The 12,365-nt window shown below is 36.6% G+C and overlaps 1 protein-coding gene and 1 long non-coding RNA gene across 3 annotated transcripts in view; one reads left to right on the top strand and one right to left on the bottom strand.

Moving 5' to 3' along the window:
• The window catches only part of depdc7a (DEP domain containing 7, paralog a), a 26,220-nt gene extending 13,855 nt beyond the window's left edge, over nt 1–12,365 (bottom strand). Inside the window, exon 1 of one of the 2 annotated variants that reach the window (XM_057832520.1) lies at nt 12,162–12,365. Coding sequence is in view for 1 of the 2 variants with exons in the window: in XM_057832501.1 (XP_057688484.1) it covers nt 5,826–5,877 (52 nt within the window). In the remaining variant the exon portion in view is untranslated. Of the gene's footprint in view, nt 1–5,825; nt 6,190–12,161 lie in introns of those variants that run through there. The other variant, XM_057832501.1, reaches the window with a different exon arrangement.
• The window catches only part of LOC130913715 (uncharacterized), a 33,573-nt gene continuing 21,902 nt past the window's right edge, over nt 695–12,365 (top strand). The window contains exons 1-2 of the long non-coding RNA XR_009062807.1: nt 695–953; nt 1,063–1,117. This is a non-coding gene — a long non-coding RNA (uncharacterized LOC130913715). The remainder of the gene's footprint in view (nt 954–1,062; nt 1,118–12,365) is intronic.

Below are 12,365 nucleotides of genomic sequence, written 5' to 3'. Positions count from 1 at the left end.
CATCGTGGTTCATTTGGTCTTCTGACCATCATATGATGCCGCTGTCTAATAAAGTGTTACCGATAAATATATTTTCGTTTGAATATCCCATTATACAGTGATGACTGCTGCGGCTTATAGTCCAGTGCGGCTTATCTATGAACAAATGCCGTTTTCGTGTCGCATTTGGTGGGTGGCGGCTTATAGTCAGATGCGCCTTATAGTGCGAAAATTACGGTACATTATTTAAAACTGACAAATAGATTATTGTTCCAATAAATAATTATTTTAAATAAATATGTAAAAATCAAATTAGCCTCCTGCATCTTGGAATATAACGAAACAATGCACCTACTGTTAGACCGCCCTACAAGAGATGTCCTAATATTGTATTCCACCATGTGGGTGGTCCACATTGTTGCTGACACATGCGCCCAACTGCCGTATAACTCAAATTGGCCATTTGTAGTTAGTTGAGTTCACCCAGTTTAGTTTGAGATGGCAACCATGATGTGGTTGGAGCTTCCATGTTAATATTGTTGTGTTCAAGTCATCCCCTGAATTAAAGACAATAACTTACTTAACAAATCGTTTTTGTTCATAGTGTAAATGCAACAAAACTACGATAGTTAATGGAAAAATGTGAAAGATGATCTAACAACCATCTGACTGTGATTCTAATGTGTCTGTGCTTTAAAGTCAATTATCTTAAACAGTTGTGTTGGTCATCACAAGAAAGCAGAGCTTCCCTACATGAGATGACAGCGTAGCTTTCATGTCGCCACAGGGAGCAACTTAAGCCTGGAGAGCAAATGTTAGGGGACGGGGGTGGTCACCAGCCTGGAGCTACAAATCACTGTCTCTGGTAGTAGCGGCTTTGCTCTATGTTATGACAACACAACATGACAAATGCTATTATGACCCATCTGTGACAACAAGAAGCAAGCAGATGCTTCAAGAGCAAGTGCATGCAGGTTTCTTAAATTGAATTCTTGCTCTGACCAAACCAGAGTCAGCATTTGGCATGTTTTTTTGTCATTTTTTGACAATAATTATTCTTGTTGTTTATGTAAATCATTACAGAATGATGGCGGAATTTGGCGGTGATACAAGTGAGACAATTTATGGGTTACTCCAGGTACGAACAATCATTTGTCCTTTTTTTGTTGTTATCACTTTGAGTTGCAAACAAAGATTTGAGGAGTGCATTATAGTGGCAGTGAACTCAACAAGCAGCAGTTCTAAAGTGTTTAATGCAGTTAAAGTTTACTGTGAAATATCAAAGATGAGTTACGCTCTAAGTAAAACAAATATCACAAAAAAAATCATTTTATTATTATTTTTTTTAAAGGCTGGAACAATTAATTCAATACCCTTTCATTTCTGTAAGGAAGGATGATTTGAGGAACGAGTTACGCTTGAATCTAGAAGCACCATTGTATTGTACACTAGGCAGATAGTATCTGATCTTGCACAATTTGATAAGTCCCAATTTGATAAGTTAATTAGGAAGTGGTACAAACACATGGTTTTCACAGGGTATGGGGAAGAGGAAGGGTTTTAATATAGGGGGTTTTCACATATCTGTTATTGGCTGGTCCTTTTTATTTTATTTTATTTTATTTTATTTTATTTTATTTTGTCTTGCATCTTATGTATATGGTTACATTATTTCTTGTTGATATGAGGCCTAATTAAATAGGGCGGACTGATATTATAAAGGAATATAAAAGTGGGTTAGGTTCTAATAAGCAAATGTTTCATCCTACTCCTTTTTGGACACAATGAATAAATTCTAATATTTATTATTATTATTATTATTGTCTTAAATATTGTTGCTCATATCTCAAGTATTATAATTGGTTTGTCTGTTTAAAAAAAAAAAAAAAATTCTTACTTTTATTTTCTCATGTCCAAAATAAAGCATTCTCATTCTCATTCATTCTCCCACTACAAAATTTCATAAAAATTAAAGAAAGGCATTTTAGATTGAGTTATCCAACACCCTACAAGCCCTGCAGTTTAGAGGTCAATTAATTAATCAACCATAAAAATAAATACTTTACTCATGCTTATACAGCAGAGGGCAGATAACAGTCTAACTCAGTTGTGTATAAGACAAGTCAATACAATGCAGAAGATCGGGAGAATCAAACATGTACTCGCAACGTTATCGGTTTAAAATCCTTTCAATTAGAAATTAGGGCCATGTGGATAATCCAAAGGATTTCTTAGATTACTAGTTACGGCATAAATCCGGATCCCATCAATGTCCATTAACTCTTGTTAAAGACTAAAAAAGACAGAAAAGAGTTTAGGAAGAGGAAGCGTGGGGATGGGGTCATGCATGGGTCAAAACAATCCAGGGAATCTGTGTGTGCTCTGCCACCTCTTGTTGCTCAACCTGGACTATGATTTGAAAGCAGCCAGTTCAAATAATTGCCATTGTGATCGGGCAAAGAGAGATTAGAATGGTGTAGCCAGTGTTTGCACACAGCCATAAGTGTAAATAATTGCAGAGGGAGACACATGTCATCAACACAAGAGGTTTCCCCCCCCCAAGTGAATAATACAGCACCAAGTTTATCATCATCATCATTATTATACCTGCAGTAAATAGTCTCAGAGGAGGACCTCAAGCATGCCACACAGCTAGCACATTATGTGACATCAGGCCATTAACAGCCGGTCTGCAGTTAATCTTTATTCCTTTAGCATGCAAGAAGTGAGATTAAGCTGCAAGAGTAAAACTGGACTGGCTGCTATTGGCTTGCTTAAATTTGAGCCCTTGCATCAAGAGCGGGTGTGCCACCTCACCTGTATAATTTGAACACTCAATTACCACAAACCAGTCATCAGTTGCAAAACAAAGGGCAAATTAAGATGAAATGAAGATGTTTCAATAAAGGTATGCTAATAAATTTGTTAAAAATCGCTGCAGTAATGTTTTTTTTATTTTTTTTTTAAAATTTTATTTATCTAAAAATATATACTGTATATATACTAACCATTGTTAGCAAATATATGTCCTTCAAAGGGTATACACATAAGGGGATTGTAAAATGACACCATGACTATTACCTAATTTGGAAGGTCCCATCAACAATTAATAACACATTAACATAACTCAATTTAAGACCTACATAAAGCTAAAAAAAAAATAAATAAAAAAAAAATCATGATTTTCAGCGCAAAGCAGCCTGTCGTGCCAAAAGATCCCACAAATGCAAATATTTCATTCTTCAATTCAATTACCGTATTTTTCGGACTATAAATCGCACCTGAGTATAAGTCCCCCAAGCCGAAAAATGAGCAATGAAAAGGAGAAAAACATATAAGTCGCACTGGGGTATAAGTCGCATTTTTGGTTGAAATATACTTGATAATATCCAACACATAGAACAAATATGTAATCTTGAAAGGCAATTTAAAATAAAAATACAATAGAGAACAACATGCTGAATAAGTGTACAGTATGATAATGTTACATTACGCATGAACAACGAAATGTGAACGTGGCCGGTACATTAACAAAGCATAACTAATAAGAGTTATTCAGATAACTATAGCATAAAAAAACATGCTAAAAATTTTACCAAACCATCAGTGTCACTCCAAAACACCAAAATAACATGTGAAATGATATAATAATGTGTTAATTATTTCACACATAAGTCGCTACAGAGTATAAGTCGCACCCCCAGCCAAACTATGAAAAAAAACTGACCTATTGTCCGAAAAATACGGTAAATAATTCACTCTCACACTTGTGCAGCATCTACTGGTGAGCAGTAAAATATAGACATAAAGAAATACATTGAGACGGTCACAACTCCTCAATTATATTATTTCATAATGATAATATTTGTCACTTTTTGCACCAGGTAAAGAATATATGATGCAAGGATTGCTGTACTGTATGTCTATGTTTTTTGCTCCATCGTTTGTGTTCAAATCATGATAATTAATCACATACTATTCATTAGCCTGCCAATGAAATTTTGCATTCTTTGTTAGCATCATAACAGCCAGATGGAAAAACTAACTAGTCGTTTTAAATACATTTGTACTTCTCTTTGATTTATGCTTAAACAAAGTTTTAAAAACTGACTGAACAACGGTAAAACTGGTAATGCGGGTCACTCATACTCTCAGTTTGGGGGAAAAAAAAAAATAATAATAATTAACGCATTGGCTGCCATTGACAGTGCTAGATGTCCAATTCATTTAGACTGTGAGGGAGAAAATGAACGGATGAAAAAAGAGCATTTAATGGCAGTCCTCCCGTTTTGATGAATTGGACGTCTATTGTTGTCAGTGTCTTTTTTAACACTTTAGTTATCTGTCAACAATCTCCAAAATAAAAATCTCAAATTGATATTAAATATTCGTTCGTATTAGTGCTGCAACGATTAATCGATTAACATGAGTATTCGATTAGAAAAAAAGATTCGAATTAAATTTTGCTGCTTCGAGTATTCGTTTAATTAAATTAGCGTTGTAGTGGTTTATTTTGAAAGTGTTTGCATTTAGTTTTATTGATTTGGGTGGATACACTGCCTTCTAGTCTGCCTCATTTCACATGGCTGAATACAGGTGCTCCCTGTTAAGAGCAACATAAGTTTTTGTTTGAGCTAATTTTTTTAATGCATTTGTAATTTAGTTTATAGGTATATTTAGTGAATAGAATATGTGTCTGAACCATTTTTCAAGAGCATTGTTAAAAAATTAGCATTTTATAGTATTTGAACTAGCCGACTTTTGTTATGTAAGTTAGCCAATTGTTCTTTTGTTGTTCATAGATCCTCCTTCATTAAATTTTTTATACCGTTTGAGGCTCAGCTCAGGCAAGGGCGTAGGTTTGGTCTAAACATTGGTAGGGGCGCTATAACAGCACAATCGGCATATACATTTTTTGCTGGGGACGGGACATTAATAAGACCAAACGTTATGTTATGAAGTCTATGATGCACAGTTCAATTAACGTTGACGTTAGAAAACACAAACAGTACAGGAGGACACTAATCTCTAAGCTGCTTCCTACTCGAGTTTTGCAGGTTAGCAAGTTCACACAGTTTAATGTTATGCTAACTGTGATGCAGGTCGGACTTTCAGTAGAAAAATTAGTGGCGTGTTCCCCACCTCCACAATATTGACATCTACTTACAGTGGCTGCTGCTGCGGCTGGCCGGAAAAAAAAAAATATATCCCTCTTCTTTGAAGTGGGTGGAGGAGGCGGCATGTTGACATGTATTTCTGTCAGTGTTGTGTGAGTGTGCATGTTTGTTTGTTCTAGTCATCAGCCAATCAAAGGTGCGTTTGAGGGGGGAAAAAAATGGACCGGCACTTTCAGCAAGTGAAAAGGGGTAAATATAAGTCCGAACACAATGAAAATACAGTAATTCACTTAATAATTGAAGGGTCAATTCAATTGTTAAAACATATGGGAAGCCATTATAAGTTATTATCATTAATAATAATCAGTTATAACATTTATATAATTTAAAAAAGGTTGCTTAAAAGTTGGTGGGGACAATTTGAACATCCTGAAAAGTTGGTAGTGTTATGTCTCTACCGTCCCTATGCAAACCTACGCCCTTGAGCTCAAGTAATTTATTTTCCTGATCCGATTACTTGATTATTCGAACTAATGGTTCATCGATTAATCGAGTACTAAAATAATTGACAGTTGCAGCCCTAGATTATACATTTTATATTGATCTCAAATCGAACACGGTAATACAGAACACCCCAAACACAATTTTAAACACTCATAACCACGTGTCTCTTGCAAAAGAGAAATACATGCAATATTAACCCTATTCCTCTAAAAGCAAAGTGTTTACCTGCTGTTCGTCCGTCGCATGCACAATCGCTCCAGTGACAGCGAGGAGCCATGCACTCACTCCTCTGCTCACCCGCTTCCCTCGCTCACATTCACAAACTGACGTAAACAACGTCTTGCAGGTCTGCCCCGAGACCCCGCCCTTCTCATAAATTATTCATGAGGCATTCAGCGGCGTCATGGTGGATTGGAATGGGATAAGGAACGTTGACGTTCATTTACTATGGAGGTAGATTTGTGTCTTTATTATTCAATTAAAAAAAAAAAAAAAGTTGCTTCAATCAAATAAAAAGTTGCTTCAATCAAAATATATATTTTAAATCGAAGAAAACGTCACTTCAATCAAAAACAATGTGTTTGAATGCAAAAATAAATTTGAAACTCAAAAAAATATATTTGAAAACTATTTTTCTTGGATTTAATTATTTTTTAATTCAAGTAAAGTTTTTTTTTTTTTTTTTTTTATTGAAACACCATTTTTGATTGAAGTCATGTAATTTTGCGTTTGGACCACATTTAGGCTAGGACATTTGTGTCTTTATTATTCAATCAAAAAATAAGTTGCTTCAGACAAAAAATATATATATATTTTCAAAAGAAAAATCACTTAAATCAAATTTTTTTAAAAATTCAATCGTTAAAAAAAAAAAAAGGTTTGAATGTGAAAAAATATTTGAGACTCAGAAATTCGTATTTGAACACTTTATTTTTCATTCAAACTGTTTTCTTTGATGGAAGCAATCCTTTTGTGTTTAAGCCATATTAGGGGTAGGACATTTGTGTCTAAATCATTCAATCGCAATAAAACTTGCTTTAATCAAAAAACTTTTTAATCAAAGAAAAAAATCATTTGCAAAAATATATATTTTTTGAAAATATATTTTTTATTGAAGTGTCACTTTTCTTGAAAAGCAAAAAGTTTTAAACTTTTTTTTTTTTCAAAGTGGAAGAAGTTTTGAACACCCATTTTTTTCTTTTGATGTGGAAAAAGTTTTGAAGGCACTTTTTTTCGATTGAATCATTTTGACACAAAGATTCAACTTCAACGCTAGTTCCGCTGTGTTTGAGTGGCAGGTGATTACGCCAATGGCATGAAAGTATGAAGCAAGAATAATGGCCACCAGGGCTCCATCCAGCCATCGGAGTCTCCTGGAGTCCAAGCCGAATATAGGGCACCGGTACGGGGGTGTGACATCTGCATTTCACTGGAGTACGGTGCCCTGCTGGTTAATGTGATTCAGCACCGCGAACTTCACCCGCTGCCCTGACGTGACGGTTGGCAATTGGTTCCAACCGGAGTGTCCGCAACGCGCCGGTACAGGAGTGGTTGGCGAGTGGCCCGACACTAGGCTGCCCAGTAAGCGAGTGGACTACCGGCGAGTCGCTTCAACTTTGAATGAGTGTCGTGTCATTCGCGGGCCGTCCACTCGACAGCCGGCCTCCGCGCCTGGGGGGGTGATATCGGGGTCCGACCAGTGTGCCGTGACAGGGCAGCGTACCGTCGCGGGTACTCCGGTGAAATGCCGATGTCACACCCCCGTACCGGTGCTCTATATTCGGCTTGTACTCCAGGAGACTCCGATGGCTGGATGGATCAAAAAAAAAAAAATTCAATCAAAGAAAAATATTTTCAAAATATATTTTTTTGTGTTTCAAATTTATTTTTGCATTCAAACACATTTTTTTTTGATTGAAGTGACGTTTTCTTCGATTGAACATATATATTTTCATTGAAGCAACTTTTTATTTGATTGAAGCAACTTTTTTTTTTTGATTGAATAATAAAGACACAAATCTACCTCCATAATTTACCGTCTTCGACCCAAGAGGAATAGCACAACAAAAGATAAGAAATGTAAGATAAGCAAAACCCCTATTTAAACAAAGAAGACCCTTCAAAATGTAAATTGCCAGCTGCAGTCTGTACTTATAGTCAACAAAAGACTCAACAATAGAAAAATAACATATTTACAGCAACAGCACTTATGGAAGCAGAGGTGGGTAGTAAGTTACGCGTTACATGTACTCCGTTACATTTACTTAAGTAACTTTTTGGGGAAAATGTACTTCAAAATTAGTTTTACTAAGACATACTTTTTCCTTTTAATTGAGTAGGTGAAGAAAAAACGCTACTCTTACTCCACTACTTTTGGCTACACAAGAGTCGTTACATTTTTCTTCTTTATTCTACATTGAGTAGAGTAGCGCTACTAATTTCACCAATGAGACGTCGCAACAATAATCACATGGCTCCATTACATCAATCAGACGAAAGCTTGCCGTTCTATGATCACGCCAGCTACTCGAAGCATGTTTATTTATTTTAGATGCTCCTCAATAAAATGGACCGCTTGGATGTGTGTAGACGCGATTGTTTTATAAATTCAATTTTTGAATCCCGCGCTTTGAAAATGAGTGACATCCGGCTTCAGACTCGGGTTTAGGACGAATGCGAATGTGTTCTCACCTGGGTAAGCATCTCACAATACAGCGTTGCTTTGTAGCATGCAGATGGACTGCGGATTCAGCTGATTTTGCGGATGAATTCGTATATTTTTTGCATCACTCCAGCCAAACAGCTGCAGGCTTTTGTAGCTGCACCAGAGAGAGCGTGTGAGCCTTTTTGGGTTTCAGAAAGTTTCCATTCACCCCTAGATCGGCCAAGACAAGTGTGCGACAACTGTGGGACCATTGGTCTTGCGCAGAAGTGAGTATACATCGTGTTTTTTTATTATGTCAAATAATGGGATCATGGCACACATTAAATACGGAGGTGGCTTGCATTTTGTGGCTGACAATGCTCTTTGTCCACTGAGAATGCCACTTAGCCGCATCCGGCGTCTCGCTGCACTCGGCTTAATACCCTCTCCGTGTACCTGGTGTTCTGTCAAATTTGAACCCCTATCAGAAATTGCAGCTTTGTGTTAAAAATGGCCGCGAATAGAGCGATTATAAAGTAAACACTACAAACTTTCTTTAATTAAAGGACTATTTACTATTTACTGATTGTTTGATCATGGACAGAAATGTAGAAAAGTTCTCCTCAGACATATCCTGCCATGTTAGCTGCACAACAACTGCAGCTGCTCTCCTATGCCTCTCTCACTGTTTCAGCTTCGCCGTGTAGGTAAGCATTAATTTACGCCATATTCGTGTTGACCATGTGGCAGCTACGCGCTCCTCCGACGTCGGCCAGTTTGTCTGGCGGTAATTCTCCAGATGCTTCCCCGGCAAACATGCTGTCCTGCCCGCAGCAGGGGACACGCTGTAACTTGCTCGCAGCCGGACCGGTTGCCAATCGGCGAAGACAATCGACAACTCCACCGCCATGTGATATGTCCGGGCTAGTTTTGTGTGATTTTTCGCTTAGAAGACTTTGAAACATCACTTAGTTCGGGTTACCATGTCGGCTAGTTGTCACGCCTCTTGGTTTGTTTCCAGTCTCCGAAGCCGGGGCAGGGAAATGACAAAAGCTTGACTAACTACGATGGCATAAAATATTGTTCGGGAGGTGCGACAATAAATGTGAAGTCGACAGTTTTGGCCATAATGGAGTAATTTTGCCATGTCGTACTAAATAAATGCATTTTTATCATTTCATATTCCATTTAGCACAAGAGTGTTATTTGTCATGACCATACCATTTATTTAGCTATTGGGGAAAAATAGTTCAATAAAAAGAATACCCTGTAAAAATATTGGAGTACAGAGGCTGAAACAGTGAGTCTTTGCGGCTCTCTTCGTCGCATTTTCCTCGTTCTAAATAATTCCCCCTCAATGGGCTGAATTCTAAATCAGATGAAACCATGACCCTGTCGATGTCATCCTCCTGTTGGGGACGCTAGAGCCCTATAATGGTAGGCGTGGCTAAACAGCGTATTAAAAGACTAATTTTTCGTCATCTGTGCTTTGCCAAATTGTTGTTTATTTTCGAATCGTCTCAAAATATGATTCTAATTCATATAATAATCCTATTTAAGACTTTTTTTTATCCTGTCGTACGCATTTTAAAGCACCATAAAAAATGAAGTATTTGACATAAAGAGCTGCCCTTAACAAGACTCGAAAGCACGGATTGAAACCGCTCTCCCAGTTTTTATTTGGCACCGATTGACCACAGAAAACCGGAGGTATGATCCTTTTAATTCATAATGGTAACTATGAAGGAACTACAGTATTCACTATTCAAACTATGACTACTTTCTCCACTAGAGGGCACTCATGGTTTTTGGATGAATAATGCTTCATTTCTGTCTTTTTTTTTTCTCTCATGCCAGAATTCAATGTTGTTGTTTTTTTTTTTTTCTTTGGCTTAATGTGGCTACGTAACGGATTATTGTACAGTATCATTATAACAACAGTTGATATAGGTAGGTTTGTGCTGAGAAAAAAAATACCATTGTTTAAAAAAAAAAAAAACTTGGAAAAATTGGCAGTTACTTAAAATGTTACTCATTACTCCAGTATTCTTTTCACTGGATACTTTTTTTACTTATACTTGAGTACATTTTTTGAATGACTATTTGAGTAATATTATTTTGAAGTAACGCTACTCGAGTATTTTATTTATTTATTAATTTATGTATTTTAGAATTTTTTTGGGCTACTCTACCCACCTCTGGTAAGAAGTAAGAAGGAAAATACTTCTGGCTACATGCTGTAGTTAATTATTCACCGAATTTTTTTTAATTTTTTGTTGATTCCTTTTTTTAAAATGTTTAACTCTATTTTGTCAGCATTCAAGCGGTTAGCTGCTTAGTTGTTAGTGCTGGACTATTTTGTCTTTTTGAAAATATTTTAAATACCATTATTATTGTTTTTTAACCTCAATATAAAAAAACACTTTCATCCCATCAGTTATAAACATTTTGTCTCCTTATATACACATGTTACATGTGTACATGTTACGTGCTTCTCTCCTGTTTACATAAAAGTTCTGCAGCGAACATGGATTTGTATTTTTGGATTAATTTATTTTGGCGCGAATTTAATTTGCACATTTAAAGCAATCCATTTTCGCATTGTGGCACTGCACTTTTAAAGAAGGATGGATGATGCATGTAGACAAATAAAAATACTGTCAACAAGTAAAATCCGCCTTCTCCAATTACAGTTTTCCTATTCTGTTACTCATAGGCCTAAATCATGATATCACAGATAAATCTTCTTCTGATAAACAACGTGTCTTAGAATAACTGTTGTGATACCATTATTATCATGTATGCTACTGTCTGGTGACCAGTTCAGGGTGTAGCCTGCTATTCGTCCGATGTCAGGTAGAAAAGGCTTCAGCACCACCACGACCCTTGTTAGTATAGGCTGTAAGCAAAATGAATAAATGTTGTCATGTAGAAAATTTTACTGTTGTGGCGAGTATACTTGAGTTTGATATTATGATTTCTTTATCTAAATGCCACAAAGTGCTTCATTTTAGATGTTGTGGAAAATGGCGACCCTAATCTTACAATACTCAAAATCAGGAAACTGATCAACAACTTTCCTACTGTTGCAACTGCTTTAATGTTATTTCAGAAACAAATTCATTGGCTGCTACTCCAATTAAAATGGATTTGATAAATATTGCTTTATAACAATGGCAGTGAATGAGTTACCTAAGTGTAAAAAGTCTAAGAACCACTGATATAGAGGCAAATAATATACAGTACATGCTGTTCAAGCTGTTGTAGGGTCCGTAACATGGATATGTTATTCACAGACAAGAGGAGTCCCATCCAATGTCTACATCCAATACCATTATCACCAAGGTGTGACCTCGTGACATTTGTCTTGTGGTGTAAATAATCCAACATCGGAAACAACAAAACACAGTAAGGTTAGCACTGTGAGCTCGATGTTGCTTGCTGAGTTGGAACGTGACTCGAATAAAGCACACAGGACAGACTCAAGAATCGAAGGTCAAACCGGTTGGCATTCAGTGTTTCATCATAAATAAATGTTTGACTTCAGGAAATGCCACATACGATCCACCGGTAATCCATAAATGTGGACAAATCTTATCAGCAATGTATAAAATGACGTAGTTTACATAATTAACCTACTAATACTGATTGCCCAGGTCAAGTTTCACGTTTGCAATGTAACAAAAACAACCTGTTCTTGAAAAAAAAAAAAGTATTTTTCCATGGCTGTGTATATTGTCAGTCATCCAGGTAATGGTAATCCGCAAAGATTTAACCTAAGCAAGTGGATTCCTCTTGTTTGTAAACCCCCCCCCCCCCCAACCCCAAATACAACAACAAAAAAACCCCAATCAATAATGACTTAGGCAACCATGCTATAAGTCTAATAATGTGTTGATCTCTAGAATGGCACTCACCTTCTGTCCCGTCACCTAGTTTGATGCTTTCTTCTATCTGTACACGTCACATTCACACCTTAGAGGAAATATAACTCTGTCTTTGAGAAGCCGTGTGGTTGAAAGGAAAAACAGGTTTCACAACTTTACCCAAGAACTCCCTGAAAGACATGCATGCTTGTGTATTGTAAAGCTGCCAAAAGCATAAAGGTTTCATACACCTAC

Source organism: Corythoichthys intestinalis, chromosome 1, assembly GCF_030265065.1.
Source record: "Corythoichthys intestinalis isolate RoL2023-P3 chromosome 1, ASM3026506v1, whole genome shotgun sequence".
NCBI lineage: Eukaryota > Metazoa > Chordata > Actinopteri > Syngnathiformes > Syngnathidae > Corythoichthys > Corythoichthys intestinalis.
This window is presented reverse-complemented; position numbering and strand designations above follow the sequence as displayed.